Here is a 16,035-nt window from a genome sequence, read left to right as displayed (position 1 = left end):
AAGTTCAACCATACTTGCATCTTGTCACTTTAATTATTTGAAGAAGAGAGAGTCGATGAAGAGAACTCTCTCATGTTACTTTCGCCCTTATTTATACTCAATCTAGATCTGTTGTTTCTCCGTGTGTGGGTATTTTATCGATTAATCTCCCTTTTAAATGGCTCAGACCTGTTTGGTCCATATTTGTATTAATCTCCATTTGTGTAATTTGGGACACCTCTCGTGCTGCGTGCATATCGACAGAGGTTGTCTGTCATCTCCGCCCTCTGCCGTCAGTTGAAACGAGATCCTTCCAAAACATTTTCGTGGTTGTGCAAAAGCCACACAAAAGTGCATTATTCCACAATTTCTATTGTTCATTCTGTGCAGTTACTCAAAACAATCTATAAAACGTGGTCGGGTGTGAATATTATCATCGTGATTTATAATACCTACCTATAATATTGAATCGAGTTTTGACAGAGATTGCCTAGCATAGCTTTTATTGATTTTTGCACCCGCGAAGCTCGCAGAATGTCCAGTTTCAAGGTATCAATTCGATTCACGAATCAAACTTGCAAAAACAGCGCTTGTAATAATAATTGTTTGTAATTAATATTTTCCACTAGCCCATCGATGGATCGAAGGAGGATTTCCGTAAGTACCTGGATCGGAAAGGGGTGCTGGATGCAATAACGAAAGTTCTGATCAAATGCAACTCGGATCGGCCGGAGAACGCCATTGAATACTTGCTGGACAATTTGGGCGAACGGCTCAAGGACAAGGATACTATTGCGCGGCTGGAGAATGAGCTGAACGATGCCAGGAACGAGATTGAGATGCTGAAACGAGAAATGAATGCACTAAAACTGGCGAATGCTTCGCCACCCAGCGCAGATGGAACCGGTCCTTTGGCAGCAGAATCCGTCCAGGCGGCTGAGAACTGTGCGAACCACTCGGAGAATCCGTCCAGTAAGGTTGAGCCGGTTAAGGAGACGGCCACTGAAGACCGGGTGGTGACAACAGTGACCAAAAATTCCGACGGTGCGGAGCCCTCGGGCGATCCGAAAGAGTCTGTGCAGCAGTAAGATGGTGTGGTCCTAAGTGGATTATATTTGTCATTTTTATTTCCTCCTTGCTCATGTAATGCATTAAATGCTATAAAGTTATAGGCAATTCTACCTATTTCAACCCAACGTCGAAATTGTGAATTCTTAATGCAAGTTTTTGCTCCCATATGTTGTCTGAAGACGTCCGGGAGTTTCTCCAGTACTTTAGCTCAAAAATTTTGCAACATTTTCTCCCGGTTTTTTTTTATTGCGTAGTTCCCCAGGATTTTTTTTGTCAGAAGTTTATTCGATAAGTCCTGCTGGAAATGCTGTTGGAAAACCTTCTGGGATACCGAACTAATAACCTTCAAATATTTCCCCAGTTCTTCTTGGATTACATTTCGTATAGGAATCTCTTAGAACTCACTAAGAGATATTTTTGTAGAGATTCTTTTATGATTGTGTTTGGGATTCTTTCATGTAATCTCTAAGAATGCCTCCAGAAAATCTATTAGGATTCCTCACTGGGTACCTACTGGGATTCCTCTAGATAATCTTTTACCATTCTTATCTCTTATTCTTATCTTTGAGATGTCATATTTCTTCTAGAATTTCTCCAGTTATTTCTAAGACAATCTCCTCGGGAATGCCACCTAATGTTCCACTACGAGTATCGTCTGAAATTCCTTTTTTGATTCCTGTAAGAATTTCTTCAAATTCCTTTAGGTAATCTTAGAGAATTCTTCCATATGATCTCTAATAATTACCCGGAAACATCTTTTGGAATATATCGATGAGCTCTTTCTGAGATTCTCCTTCGAAGCATGTTCCTTAGATTGCTGTAGATAAATCTAGTAAGTTTTGCACTCTTTTTAGAATTCTTAAACGACGCTCTTCTTGAATTTGTTGAGATAATTCCTTGAAATTTCTAAGAAAATCGTTTGAAAAATTTAAAGAAGGATTTTCGCCGAAATTATTAAAAAAAAAAACCTGGGGATTTTCTACATGTTCTTTCGGTATTTCCATCAGAAGTTCCACCCAGAATTGCTCCAAAACTATTAGGTTTCCCCAAGGGAGTTTTTCTGGGATTGCTCGAAGAATGTTTGGGAATCATTGGGATTGTGCTTGGTTGTCTCTTGGAATTCAATACGATATCTTTGTTTGAGTCTCTAAAAGATTTCCTGACTTTTGGTATTTCTCCAGAAGCTCCTTCTGGGATTTCCTCAGGTGTTACTTCTCGTATTATGTTGTAACGTGAATTATTCTGGGAGTTTTTGCCAGGATTCTCTAAAAGTTCTACCAGCAATTTTAATTCCTTAAGAAGTTCGATCCGGCTTTAACCCAGGAAATTCCCCCAGGAGTTTCTTCTGAGATTCACCCAGATGCTCCTTCTTAATTTCCTCCATTAGTTCCCTCGTGGTTTTCTTTAGAAGTAAGTTGATTCTATAACATTCCCCAGAAAACCATTCCCCAGAAAACCAATCCCCAGAATTCCATTCCCCAGAATGTACCATTCCCCAGAAAACCATTTCCCAGAAACCCATTCCCCAGAATGTACCATTCCCCAGAATGTACCATTCCCCAGAAATCCATTCCCCAGAATGTACCATTCCCCAGAATATATCATTCCCCAGAAAGAAAATAAAACTATTGTTTTATTTCTGAATGGTTTATATTAATCGCTAAAAATCAAATATTTATTCGTAAAAAAATACCGGAAGAAACATCCTGCCAAAAATTCTTATTTGGCATGAAAAACTTTGGAAATAAGCATGCTTTGCCTTCACAATTTAGGCTATTGGTATAATTATTGGCATCGCAACTGCTTACTTTTTCAACATACATATTCCCTTATTTTGTGCATAGGCTCTTCTTTCGAATTGCACTTTTCAGTAAATTATCGGCATCAAAACTTCTTACATTTTCTACGTAGTTTTTTCCTTCTTTTCTGCATAGGCTGTTCTTTCGAGTTAAGGTAATTATCGGCACAGGTGTTTAGAAATTTGAAAAAAAATATTAAATTAAATTAAAATTAAATAAATATATTAGCAATTTTAACACCGGTGGAGGCTGTAATGCCCATAATTTCCTGAAAAGTGCAATTCAAAAGAACAGCCTATTCAAAAAAGAATGGAGAATCTATGTTAAAAAAGTAAGCAGTTACAATGTCGATAATTACCTGAAAAGTACAACTCGAAAGAACAGCCTATGCAAAAGAATGGAAAATTGTTGATGAACATATAAGCAGTTGTAATGCCAACAATACTTATAACGACTCAAACATTTTTTTAACGAAGAAGGAAACGTAACACTCTGATAATTGCCATCGTACATCGATTTAACGGTTTATTTGAGGGTTGACCAACTGGCAATCCGCGGCGCTCGCATCGTTTTTGTTCGAGTTTGACACTACTGCCACCTAGTCGATGGTTGGCCAAATTCAGTCCTTTTAGAATTAACCTTCCAGGACGCGCGCCATCGAGCAACCGAAACTGCACCGCGAGCACGTTATACAACGAGCGAGGTTTTTTGGTGATGTTGTACTTTTAACAACAGCGCGCGCGCTGAAGGGTTAAGCGAACCTGTTTCCGAGACTAAAATTTTGAATCGAAAAAAGTCGAAGGGTTACGTCTGTTTGTCTGTGGTGACATCGTTTTCCTTTCGGCATTCAAAAACCCAACACTGTTCCTTTTTTCAACAAGCTTTTTTTAGAATTTAGGAAATTGGTACAATTATAACTGCTTTCATTTTCAACATAGATTTTTCCTTCTTTGCTGCACAGGCTGTTCTTTCGAATTGCACTTTTCAGGAAATTATCGGCATCACAACTGCTTACTTTTTCAACATTCTCTTCTTTTCTACATAGGCTGTTCTTTTGAGTTACAATGTTTAGGTAATTATTGGCACCACAAGCACAGGTGTTTAGAAATTTGAAAAAATATATAATAAATATAACAGCAATTTAACACCGGTGGTTGTAATAATCCCCATAATTTCCTGAAAAGTGCAATTCGAAAGAACAGCCTATGTAGAAAAGAAGGGAGAATCTATGTTGAAAATGTAAGCAGTTATAATTTCAAAAATTTTACTAATTGCCTTAATTCTAAGAAAAATATTGTTTAAAAAGAAGGAACATTGTTGGGTTTTTGAATGCCAAAAGGAAAACAATGATACTTTTTTCCTTCTTCATTAAAAATATTTAGAATTGTTGGCATTAAAACTGCTTATATGTTCACTTTTTCTATTCCATAGTATTGGAATAATGATAAAAGCCCTTATCATACCGCATGAATGAAGGGCCTTTGAAGCGAATAATTAGGAACAGCCGTTGGGATGGATTCCTCCAAACATTTGCGTAGAAAAACGTGGTCAGTTGAGTCTTTCCGAGTAACTCAAAGTTTTCGACAGAAAAATCTTTTTAATATAAACCGACCATAAACTGGTCCATTAGCATCTTGTACACTGAACAACATCAGAAGAAAATACGTTTTCTCTGTAAATTTTGCACATCACTTTTAAAACTTTATTTATCGTGAAACAAGTGCTGCACAATTTTCACAAATCTGTCAAAAACAAAACATTTTATAGCAACGCAACTGGAATGATGACAGTTTGTGAATTTTCAAGATAGGTATAAAGATCAACATGCAACTGTGTACAACGGTAATTAAACGTTTGAACCATTGTAGAATATTTTTATGGATATACCGTATAAGAAATAGATGTTTGCGCGTAATAACACTATAATGTTAAAATCCTTGCCTATAACATATCATGATCAACATTGTACTGTTTGTGTATCGAATTAAACTTTTTAGCCGAGCATATTAAGCTTTTCTGGGGAATGGTGCATTCTGGGGAATGGATTTCTGGGGAATGGATTTCAGGGAAATGGTACATTCTGGGGAATGATACATTCTGAGAAATGGTTTTCTGGGGAATGGAATTCTGGGGATTGGTATTCTGGGGAATGTTATAGAATCAGTAAGTTCGTATGGTTTTTTTACTGAAATTCCTCCACAAATTCATTTTCAGATTCATCAAGCATCTCAGATCAAGCAGTTCTTTCTCGGATTCCTCCCGAAATTATTCCTGAGTTTTGTCCATAATTTTCTAAAATTTCATCAGGGATAGCTTCTGGATTTTTTTTTTCCAGAAAATGCTTTTGGAATTCGCCTATAAATTTCTCAAGAAGTTCCTTCTAGGATTTCTCCAGGAGCTCCTTCTGAGAATCTTCCGGGAGTTCATTGTGGGAATCGTGGAAATCCTGCGGGAAACATTTTTAAATCGAATCCCTGGACTAATCTTAAGAACTTTTTTGTTTGTTTGTGATTCCTTATTAAAATTAATTTCAAATAGATTTTTTGATATCTTTGACATCTGGGCAACTGCTTGATCGGCAAGTGAAAGGCGATTAAACAAATCGCTCCCATACAAACTTAAAAAATAATCTTCAAAGGTTCCCGGGCCCCAAAATTGTAAAAGCTGGCGTGCAGATTCAGAACATGGAGTGATGGAATTATCCTTGGAATTATCTCAGAACCACTAAAGGAGCCAACTATGTCTCCAGCAACTGTGTACTAGACCGGCCCACATTTGTATGAGACGAAAAAAAAGTTTTTAAAATTCACGGGGCACCCTCTAGAATCGTGCCTTTGGATGAGAAGAACAATCTGTGAAAGATTCAGCTCAATCGGTTAAAAACTGAGCTGGCGCAAATGAGTTGAAGGTTTGTATGGGATGTTCAATCGAAATATATGGGAAATTGGATGACCTCCAGTCTCTGATACGGCATGCCGGTTTGGCGAGTTCAATTTGGCTCAGAATTGACAGAATGGTAGTTGAGACCCTAAGGAACAACTTTGTAGAAGACCATACCATGATAAAACTTAATTTAGATACGGTTTCAGCTTACGAAAGCAGAGTGATGACATCTTCCTTCGTTTACTCTCGGTTGTTACATGCAGCACGTGTTTGCCGTTCGAAACCTGCACACTACATCATAGGCGGCTATGTTGTCCTTCATTATTTCCATTGCTCACGCACGTGGATGGGCATCGAAACAATGAAGAATTACATAGCTGCCTATGATGTAGTGCGCAAGTTTCGACCGACAAACACGTGCTGTATATAACAACCGAGAGTGAACGGGGGAAGATGTCCTCACTCTGCTTTCGTCAGCTGAAACTGTAACTAAATTAAGTTTTATCATGATATGGTCTTCTACAAAGATGTTCCTTAGGATCTCAACAACCATTCGTTCAATTCTGAACCAAATCGAACTCGCCAAACCGGCGTGCTGTATCAGAGACTGGAGGTAATCCAATGTCCCATATATTTCGACTGAACATCCCATACAAACCTTCAACTCATTTGCGCCAGCTCAGTTTTTAACCGATTGAGCTGAAATTTTCACAGATTGTTCTTCTCATCCAAAGCGATACTAGAGGGTGTCCCGTGGCATTTTTCGACATTTTTGTATTTGGGCCAGTCTACTGTGTACCACACACGGCATTTCTACCAGAATTCTGACAGAAACTGGAGCATTTACGTAATATTTTTGTTCTTCTTTAGTATTAGAAATAATACGTGAAATAGGCTAAAAGAGCATTTTCAGCTGTCCCAGATGAAGTAGAAAATTTACGGAATTCCTTGAGAAAAACTCCTGGAGGACTAATTGGTAAATTACTGGTTTATTTCCAAATGGTGCTCATTAAAATATTCCTGTTAAATTTTCCTAAGAACTAAGGAAATTCCCGTTATTCTTTTAACCCTCCTTTGGCATTAGGGTCATTTTTGACCCATACCGTACACTACGTCAGCGAGCTGCTGCCAACGTGATGCAAAAGGAAGGTTAAACAAATATAAGCAAATGTTAAACCTGGTGGAGCTACCTGGAGAAACGTGGATTGTTTTAAGGCAGAGTATCGAATCTGGTTAGAAACTTCTTAAAATATGTGGACCGAAACGGGTCTACCCTGTGTGGCATATCGTCCTGTGTTCCATTTTGTATAGTTATTTTGCAGTTAGATGTCCGGACAATATCAATTAAAAACCCAAATAAATAAGGGATTAAAAACTTCTAATTTTCATCCGTCTATAAGGCTCCTGCGAAAAATAGTGTAGCTGCACTCTGCATACAGTCCAGTGGACATGCATGCAGAAAAAAAACCATATCACGTTTGCTGAAAATGGTTTTAAAGTTCATTTAAACTTTACTCTATCGTGTGAAATCAAACGCATCTAGAATAAATATATTAAAACAGTCAAGTACAACTGAGTTGCATGTGTTTATAGATAAGTGTGAAGAAAATAATTGCATTCCTTCGTCGTATAATACACACGTTTAAGATATGGCATCTTAGACTGTTTAGAGAAAACGTATTACGTAAACCGTAGTCTACATACTTATATACCTAGTCTAGTCAAAAATAAAAAATAAACGTTTAAATACAGAACGAGCTGTTGAATACCATGGCCTTTTAATAGTTACTACTTCGAAATCCATCAACTGTTATCTCACGCAATTCCCTTCATAGGCTTTGCATACTAACTATAAACCTACAAATACTAGCTTTGCCTGTGTACACTAACTACCATTTTACCCTTTTTGCATCCATAAGAAGGGTATAAATACCGCTCGAAAAACCGACTTTCGATCCAAGGCCCGCAGGGCCGAGTCCTATATACCAATCAACTCAGCTCGACGAACTGAGCAATGTCTGTATCTAGCGTCTAAGTGTAAAAAAGTTTGATTGAATTTGCATCTTGTCACTTTAATTTGCAGAAGAGAGTCGATGAAGAGAACTCTCTCATGTTACTTTCGCCCTTATTGAAACTCAATCTAGATATATATATATATATATATATATATATATATATATATATATATATATATATATATATCGACACTGATTCTTCATTAGGGCCTAACTGACATTTTCGAGTTCTCTTCATCGATCCTCTCTTTGTGTTATTATGGAAAGTGCATTAAGTTTTCCAAAGATTTTTTGGTTGAAATGTGAAGACGACGACTACATCAATAAACTCAATAAACTCAACGTGATCCTTAGGGTGCTCATCTTGCCCCGCCCTACCCTAGTGTGCATGAAAAAATTGAGTTGAGAACCTCTACCTGGACCTCTACTATAAATTACTATATAAAACAAACACATATCTTTCGCAATTATTTATTAAATCGCAAATAATTGAACCTTAATAGTAATGATTTTGAGTGCAGAGTACTATTGAACCAGATACCAAGCACATACCGCAAAGTCAAGTAAAACTTAGCATGCTCCAGAGTTACTACTTCTCCTCGGCCGCCTTCTTTGCCTGTCGTTTCTTCACGTCGTAATTGTGGACACGAGCCATGTTCACTTCCGTGGTGGTAATCTGATCACGCAGAAAGTCCTGATCGTGCTCCAGGCACTTGAGGTTCACCTCGGCCGAGTGTTTGTTCTGCTTCAGTAGTTCCTCGGCTTCGTCCAGCGGGTACTCGAGCATCACGTTGGCTCCCAACCAGAGGCAGACAGTTTTCGTGGGAGGCACTCGCGTCTTGACAAAGACCTGCTCGCTCAGCAAAAACCGCGTTTCCTGCTCTTCCGACTGGTTCTTGAGAATTTTAATCATTTCCAGGCTTTTGGCCAGATCCGGAATCTGCTGCCGCAGGCGGCGCTTCCGCGAAATTATGTTGAACTCCATAAACTTATACTTGCTGTGCTGTTCATCCAGGCTTTTGAGTACCTTTTCGACATTTTCCTCGCTACCGGACTGTTTCATGAACGCCTCAACATCCTCCTACGGTTTGGAAGAATCGGGGTTAGTGGAAGCGAATGGTCGACTGAGCAAAATATTACTCACCACAAATACCGCCTCCGGAATGCCGGCGTAAGACTTTTGATCGTTTTCCAGCTTGGGCAGTTCGATGTTTTCCATATCCAGCATTTTGATGACGTTTGCCGGCGGCACTTTGTTTCAACAATTTCCACGAAAAGCACAATTTTCCTCGCACTTGCGGGATTTTTTCCACTTGCGGTCAATGCTTTTCCTTTGGTGGTGATCAAAAGTGGGCTGCACTGCTGCTGGCTGATGGCTGCATCGAGAAATTGAGAACTGTCATGCGGAGCGTGATGTCAAACTGATACACACTGAAAGCAAAATAGAGTTTATTGATACATTTTTTTTTAAATATCGATTAAAAATTAAAAATAAAAATTATTTAATAATGTTCCAAATACAAGAGTAAATAATTGCATTTTAAATAATATAGCTGAGTACGAAAAATGCGTTAATTTTAAGCAATAGTTTTATGGTTTCTTCTTCAAATTGAATAATAGTTTTGTGTAAACTGATTACATACCAAATTCTCGGATATGCATTTATGCACCCCTCGAAATCAGAAGTTGGGACGTTTGACAGTTCTCAAAGTTATGATATGCTTCGCACAAGCAGCTGTCCAGTAGAGTAAACATTGTCGGCACATTTTTCGCATTTTCTCAGATCGCCGATGCCGAAATAATTTAAAAGAGTTTAAATTATGTTCAAAAGTGTACTCTCGGTTTGTGCAAACCATTGCAAACCATCTTTGCTGGTGCGAAACTATGGCAAACATAACAAGAAGTTTCTGTACAAGGATGGTGTGAAGGTGAACAACATATTCTACTATCCCAGGTACGTGTAGACTGGAAGTGATTGAACCACCCTTACATAACTGGAACAACTAACTAACCGATTGATTTCGTTTGGGTATCAGGGAAAATGAAGCACACTCACTGCCCGAGACCGGTGAACCATCGAAGCTTTTCCGAGTTCGCCGGATTAAACCGGTCAAAGGGTGCCCCCACTGGGAGAAGCGAATCCTGAGAGACTTGGGATTGTATGAGGTAAGAGGGCCTTCGGCTCGATTGCTAGGACGGGTAATTAAACATTTCTAACATCAATTTTATTTCTTTTTCTTCAGTCCAACGCGGTGGCAGTGGTGAAAAATATTCCCGAAAACAATGCCCGTCTGTGGAAAGTTAAACACCTGATTGAAGTTCTCCCGATCAGATTCCCCCATGGAGAACCCACAGAGGCAGATGTTAACTACACTTTTCTCAAGGAAAACGGAGATTGCGTCGTGGTGAAGGATATAACATCCCGTGCGGTCCGTGATGATCGCCTGGAATCTGCCGTGCAGTTTACAAAGATCGAAGAAAGGATGGACGGTGAAACGTTACGGAAGGATTCGCGACTGAAGTGGCTCAATCCGTGGTAGTGGCCATTGGAATCGACGTAAGCTAAGTATGGTGAAAATCAATGTTCTGGTTACATCTACCTATTGTTTTATTTTAATGTTGTCGACCACGTAAAATGTGATGACCATCCATATTCATTACTTCTGTTCGTGTTCCGTTTAGTGAATTTGGTATCTCTATTAAGTTCATTAACCCTCTATATTCCATGGTTGCTCTATGGTCCACTGCACGAATTCTCTCCCACAGGAAATTTGACGTTTGAGCGGTGCCGACACCGCTCAAACGTCAAATTTCGTGTGGGAGTAAGCAGGCCAGCACAAATTCGTGCAGTGGACCATTCTTCATTACACCAACAAAGCTAGCCATGAAAATGTTTGACACTTCTGTCATTTTGACAGACCACTCACATGCAGGAAAAAGACGAATCATATATTCTACTTTATCGTTCTTGTTGCTGTCCTTTTCTTACTCATGTTGCATCTGTCAAAATGACCTGTGAATTGTCAGTCATTTTGAGGTTAGGTTTGTTGGTGTAATAAAGAATAGCATCATCGATGTTCGACAAGACAAACGGAATTATCTTTCTCATTCCTTCGGAAATTTTGAAAACGGGGATCTCAGTAAACATCAAATTTCCTGTGGAAGAGAGCAAGACAGCATCAAAGGCTGCATAGGCTAAGGGTACGGCCAGAGTGGACGCGTCACGCAACGCGACGCGGATTTCCCATACGATTTGAGAGCTCCTTATTATTGATTGTTATTCCTTTGCGTGCAAATCTCCGCGTCGCGCCGCGTGACGCGTCCACTCTGGCCGGTATCTAATAGACCACCTCTCAGCGAAATTCTATCTCTTTCGCTCTTTCAGAGAGTTTGAAAACAACAGGACCAGTACCTGTCAAATTTGACAGCTATTGGTCCTGTTGTTTTCTAATTTCTCGTAGGAGAGAAAGAGAGCGATTTCTTGATGACGTCACCCTGCAATAAGGCAATCTAGCGTTCATCACCCTTCTCTCTCAAGCAGACACAGAAGATAGAAATTTTTTGTTTAATATTTTCATACGGAAACGAAATTTTGAAAACGACGCATAATCAATGGTGTAGCATTGATTATACGTCATTTTCAAAATTTGTTACTGTGTTGTCAAAATTACTATGGAGGAAAAAGGAGTTCGGAAGTACGGTAGAGTCGTGCCTTGCAATGCTTACTCATTTAGTTTTCAACGCGGGGAATGTTTTGAGGTGAAACGGGACGCCGTGTTATTTTTCCTATCTTGCCTCTCTTTCTAACAATTTTCCTCGCGATTTTGAAGATGGTAATCTCGAGTTCTATTGCACTGAAGATGCTGAAAAACAATCAGCATATGCACTGCAAGTGAGCATACACAGTGATAGGTTTTTGTTGCAAAATATGAAGTAGAATCTGAGATTACCATCTTAGTAGCAACAGAGCAATGGCGGATATTTCCCCGACCGTCCCGTCCGCCCTTAAACTCATTAGAATCGCCCAAAGGAAAAGGGAGGGATTTAACTTAAAAGCGCTCTCTCCCTCTCTTCTTGGCGTAACGTCCTCACTGGGACAAAGCCTGCTTCTCAGCTTAGTGTTCTATGAGCACTTCCACAGTTATTAACTGAGAGCTTCCTCTGCCAATGACCATTTTGCATGTGTATATCGTGTGGCAGACAAAAGATACTCTATGCCCAAGGAAGTCAAGGAAATTTCCTTTACGAAAAGATCCTGGACCGACCGGGAATCGAACCCGTCACCCTCAGCATGGTCATGCTGGATACCCGTGCGTTTACCGCCTCGGCTATATGGGCCCTACGCTATGGCGCTATGGCGGTTGTATACCATTTCACCGAAAACCATTTTGCGGAATTATTTTTCGCGGTGTAACATTTCGCGGAATGAACCATTTCGCCGAATACCATTTCGCGGAATGACTTTTTGCGGAATGTATACTGTTTCGCGGAATGCGGAATTAATATTTTGCAAATAATTATTTTCTCTGCTAAATTTTACTAGCCCCTTCACCGATTCATGCGCAATCATAATCATAGCTCTGCGATTGTATTGGTATTGAAGCTAAATCTGATACTTTTCTGGAAAAAATATTTGCCTTCTTTAAGCTAGGCTGTATTAAGAATTCCGAATGTCAGGCCAAAAGACATTAGGCCGACTGTCATTAGGTCGAAATAAGTGGAAATAAGAGCGAATGGACATTAGGCGTAATGACCAACAAGCCATCGTTGTCACATAGATTGAACTTTCAAGTGTTTATGTTGCTAGCAACTTCAGAGTTTTTTTTCCTTCTTTAAAATATGACTGTTCTATCCAGTAACGTTGTTGTTTGGCAAATGATTTGCTAAATGTTTCGTCATTTACCTTCTTTTTATCAAAGGCTTGATAACTTCATAGAATATTTTATCTTCTTTCGATAACAGGCTGTTTTCTTTTAAGTAACACTGTTGAACATTTTGGCTGACGATCATACCTCAAACTTCATCTGAGTGAGTTTTTTTGTAGCTTGGCTGTTGGCCCTACTGTTCTCCTTCATTAAATGAAGAGTTGTTCTTTCGAGTTGTATTGTTATTTTAATTACTGGCGGTCTCACTGCTAACTCCGTATGAGATTTGTTCTTCTTCTGTAAATAGGTTGTCGTTTCGAATAACACTTGTTGGTGAACAAACTGATATCTACATCTGAGATTCTTCCTTCTTTTTAAGAATAGGTTGTTTATTTATAAGTTGCAGTGCTACAGTGTTGTTTCGTGACCCAGTAACTAACAAAGTCTTCTGAGATTTTTTCTTCTGTAACTGTAAGCAGGTCTTTGAAAGATTGTTATCCAATTGGTCTAACATCTATTTACTCCATCGATCTAATGTTCATTCAGCCTAATGTCCTCCGGCCACATGAACCAGCATCATAATTCTGGATCTGAACCTGCTACTCAGCCTCTACATTTTCACCTTTATTGATTGAACTTCTTTTTTTTTTTTGGTATAAGAACTGCTAAATTTATATTATCAGAGAATTTCCCTTCTTTCATAAATAGGCTGTTCTTTCAAAGTTTACTGTTATAAAAATTGAAATATTGATATCACAGATAAGCGGACGTTACACTCTAAAAATCCTAATTCAACTGCCAGTTTGAAACTTTGACAGTTGGCTAACTGACCACTCTTGGCGGTGGCACTCATATCAGTTTTGTTTGGGTTTGACCTTTACACCCTACCGCAACCAAGTTCATGATTGGCCAAACTCAGTAGTTTCAGTATTGCACGATTATGTGCCCGCGACTCAAAAGTGTTCAAAGTATAACGTCTGTTTGTCTGTGTTGATGATAAAAATTTCATTTTACACTTGTTGATTTGTATTTTCAATCTTATCATGATGTTGTCTTTCGTAACTGAAAATTTCTCTCTTATTAACGATTTTCCGCGAAACGGTACATTCCGCCAAATGGTTTTCGGCGAAATGGTACATTCCGCCAAATGTCATTCCGCGAAATGTTACACCGCGAAAAGGAATTCCGCGAAATGGTATTCGGCGAAATGTACAATCCTCTCAAACGTCATATTTCTTGTGAGAGTAAACAGGCCAGTATTGTCGTCGCGGTTGAAACCCAAAGTTTCCCCACACCCGACAATCGAATTTTCTCAAAATCCATACGTGAAACCTAACGTCGAACGTAGTGCGCTGGACAGCGGACCTGGCCCTCTATCCAGCGCACTGTGCTCGACGTACGTCCGACACACGGTTTAGGAGAAAAATCGATTTTCGCGTGTCAAAATTTCCGATTTTCAACTGCACGAACAATATAAATTCGTGCAGTAATCCATACTTGGGGACAGGAAACTTGGCTTAAGTTGAAACTCTAACTGCCCCTATTCGCACAACAGTCCCATGTTTGCTGGATTTCCTATTCACATGAGACTGTTGTGCGAATGGGGGCAGTTAAGTGTAGGTAATCTTGGCGAAGGTGTTCCGAATGGAACTTGTGAGTTCGTTGGATTTATTTTTAGGAGTTAAAGGCGCGTTCCAAGTGTTCTCTGAATGTGACTTGTATCAAGACAAGTCACTAATTCAGGGATCGAAAACTTTACCTTGTTACAGTTCTTCTATGAAGATGACACGTTCTTGTTAGCAGCTGTTGTTCAAGCTTTGTAAACAAATGCATGCACGGATCTGTCACATGAAAAGGCCTATATTGTTTTGATTTTTCGATGAATCAGGCAACACCCAAGCAAAAACGGGAGCAATCCGGAGAAATTCTGAGCAACTCTGTGAAGGAAAATGTACTCTCCAGCACAGTGTCTTGCCCCAAGACCTGAGGGTGTCCAAAACATATCGACACTGATTCTTAATTAGGGCCTAACTGACATTTTTGAATTCTCTTCATCGATCCTCTCTTTGTGTTATTACAGAATGTATATTGAGTTTTCTAAAGATTTTTTGGTTGAAATGCGAAGAAGACGATCTTGCTATAGAAACAAAAAGAATAATGATTTTGTTTGTTTTGATCAAGTTATTAGCGAAAAAGAGAGTCGACGAAGAGAAATCGATTAAGTCAGTGAGGCCCTTATGAAAAATCATTGTCGATATATTCGGTGTCCAAAATGCAATTCTAACAGGCGATTGGAAATTGCGATTTTCTCAGCTGAAAATGCTTATGTTAAGGTTTTTGTAATCAGGAAGGCAAAGTGCAATCATATTATAAGCGAATTAGTGAATTTTCAAAGTAATCAATTGCTTTCTAAGAAAGCTAGGGGACGATTTTTCAAACGTTCACGGAGACAAATTTCGTTCGTTTGAAACAAAAATATTCATGTTTATTTGGTAAACTGATAAAACGTTTAAATCTAAAATTTTAATTTTTAAAACTAACTAAATTACACATTTATTCCGACAACACCCATTGAGGAGCCCCTCGTTCCGCCGTCGAGAATATAAACAAAACTCACAAGTTGCAGCTGCAACATCAAACAAGATTTCCTCCTGCAAAAAAGGCAAGTTTCACCGAAAGTCTCCACGAAATCCCGTTGTTTTCGGGAGCATATGTTATCTAATAGATGTATACAAGGTGTTGGCATTGAAAGTATAACATGGGAGGTGGGTTTTCCAGCGAAGGAAATGACTATAAGTTTAATGGGAAAACAAATATTTCCGTAAGGCCGACCCGCCACAAAAAAAAAAAACAAAAATATTTATATTTATTTCTAACATTATCTGTCAGAAGATGCATTTTTGTTTCAAACATGGATTGCATTTGCTTCAAATGTGACGTTCGATTTGCTCCAAACAGTTTTATTTTTGTTGCCTGAACAAATTGACAATTTATTTGAATTTACCTCAAATATTTTTGATTTTAACATAGTTTTTTCTGCGTGTAGTTCCAATACATAATTTTCAGCAGGAAAATACGTACACAATATGATTTGTTGTTGAACAACCAACTTTATCATTATTCAATGGAAGTTTATGGCGATTTTATTGTATATTTTTATCAGGGTGGACGTTTTTCTTTAGATGGGGCGTATTGCCCCGTTTGTTTTGAAAGGGCAAATTTTGGAACGTTTTTGAAAAACGTTTCTAAGCTTCCGTAGCCGGTCCCCCCAAGACAAAGTTCGCATGCAACACTTCACTGACTTTAGGAACAACGATTTCCAGTGGACAATAGATGGAATAAGGCGCCCGTTTTAGACATACCGCTATTTTTGCTTAAGGGGGGCATATTATACCTGTTTACCCTACCTGAAAATGTCACAAG

At 38.9% G+C, this 16,035-nt stretch overlaps 3 protein-coding genes across 3 annotated transcripts; 2 read left to right on the top strand and 1 right to left on the bottom strand.

Annotated features, from left to right (window-relative positions):
- The first annotated feature begins 201 nt into the window (after positions 1–201).
- Positions 202–7,498, top strand: LOC109424527 (c-Myc-binding protein). The gene is made up of 2 exons (XM_019699700.3): positions 202–528; positions 609–7,498. The coding sequence occupies exons 1-2, from the start codon at positions 514–516 to the stop codon at positions 1,065–1,067; spliced, it is 474 nt and encodes a 157-aa protein (XP_019555245.2). The 5' UTR covers positions 202–513; the 3' UTR covers positions 1,068–7,498.
- Positions 7,499–8,202: 704 nt separating this feature from the next.
- LOC115269425 (prefoldin subunit 3-like) lies at positions 8,203–9,129 on the bottom strand. Its single transcript, XM_029878149.2, has 2 exons — positions 8,892–9,129; positions 8,203–8,828 (listed from the first exon to the last, which is right to left on the bottom strand). The coding sequence occupies exons 1-2, from the start codon at positions 8,973–8,975 to the stop codon at positions 8,337–8,339; spliced, it is 576 nt and encodes a 191-aa protein (XP_029734009.1). The 5' UTR covers positions 8,976–9,129; the 3' UTR covers positions 8,203–8,336.
- Positions 9,130–9,479: 350 nt separating this feature from the next.
- Positions 9,480–10,346, top strand: LOC109428764 (large ribosomal subunit protein uL30m). Its single transcript, XM_019704598.3, has 3 exons — positions 9,480–9,701; positions 9,784–9,913; positions 9,991–10,346. Exons 1-3 carry the CDS (start codon positions 9,568–9,570, stop codon positions 10,285–10,287), a joined length of 561 nt encoding a protein of 186 aa, XP_019560143.2. The 5' UTR covers positions 9,480–9,567; the 3' UTR covers positions 10,288–10,346.
- Positions 10,347–16,035: the final 5,689 nt, after the last annotated feature.

This window comes from Aedes albopictus, chromosome 3 (genome assembly GCF_035046485.1).
Source record: "Aedes albopictus strain Foshan chromosome 3, AalbF5, whole genome shotgun sequence".
Taxonomy (NCBI): Eukaryota; Metazoa; Arthropoda; class Insecta; order Diptera; family Culicidae; genus Aedes; species Aedes albopictus.
Note: the sequence above shows the minus strand (reverse complement) of the source record. Positions and strands in the feature narration are given on the sequence as shown.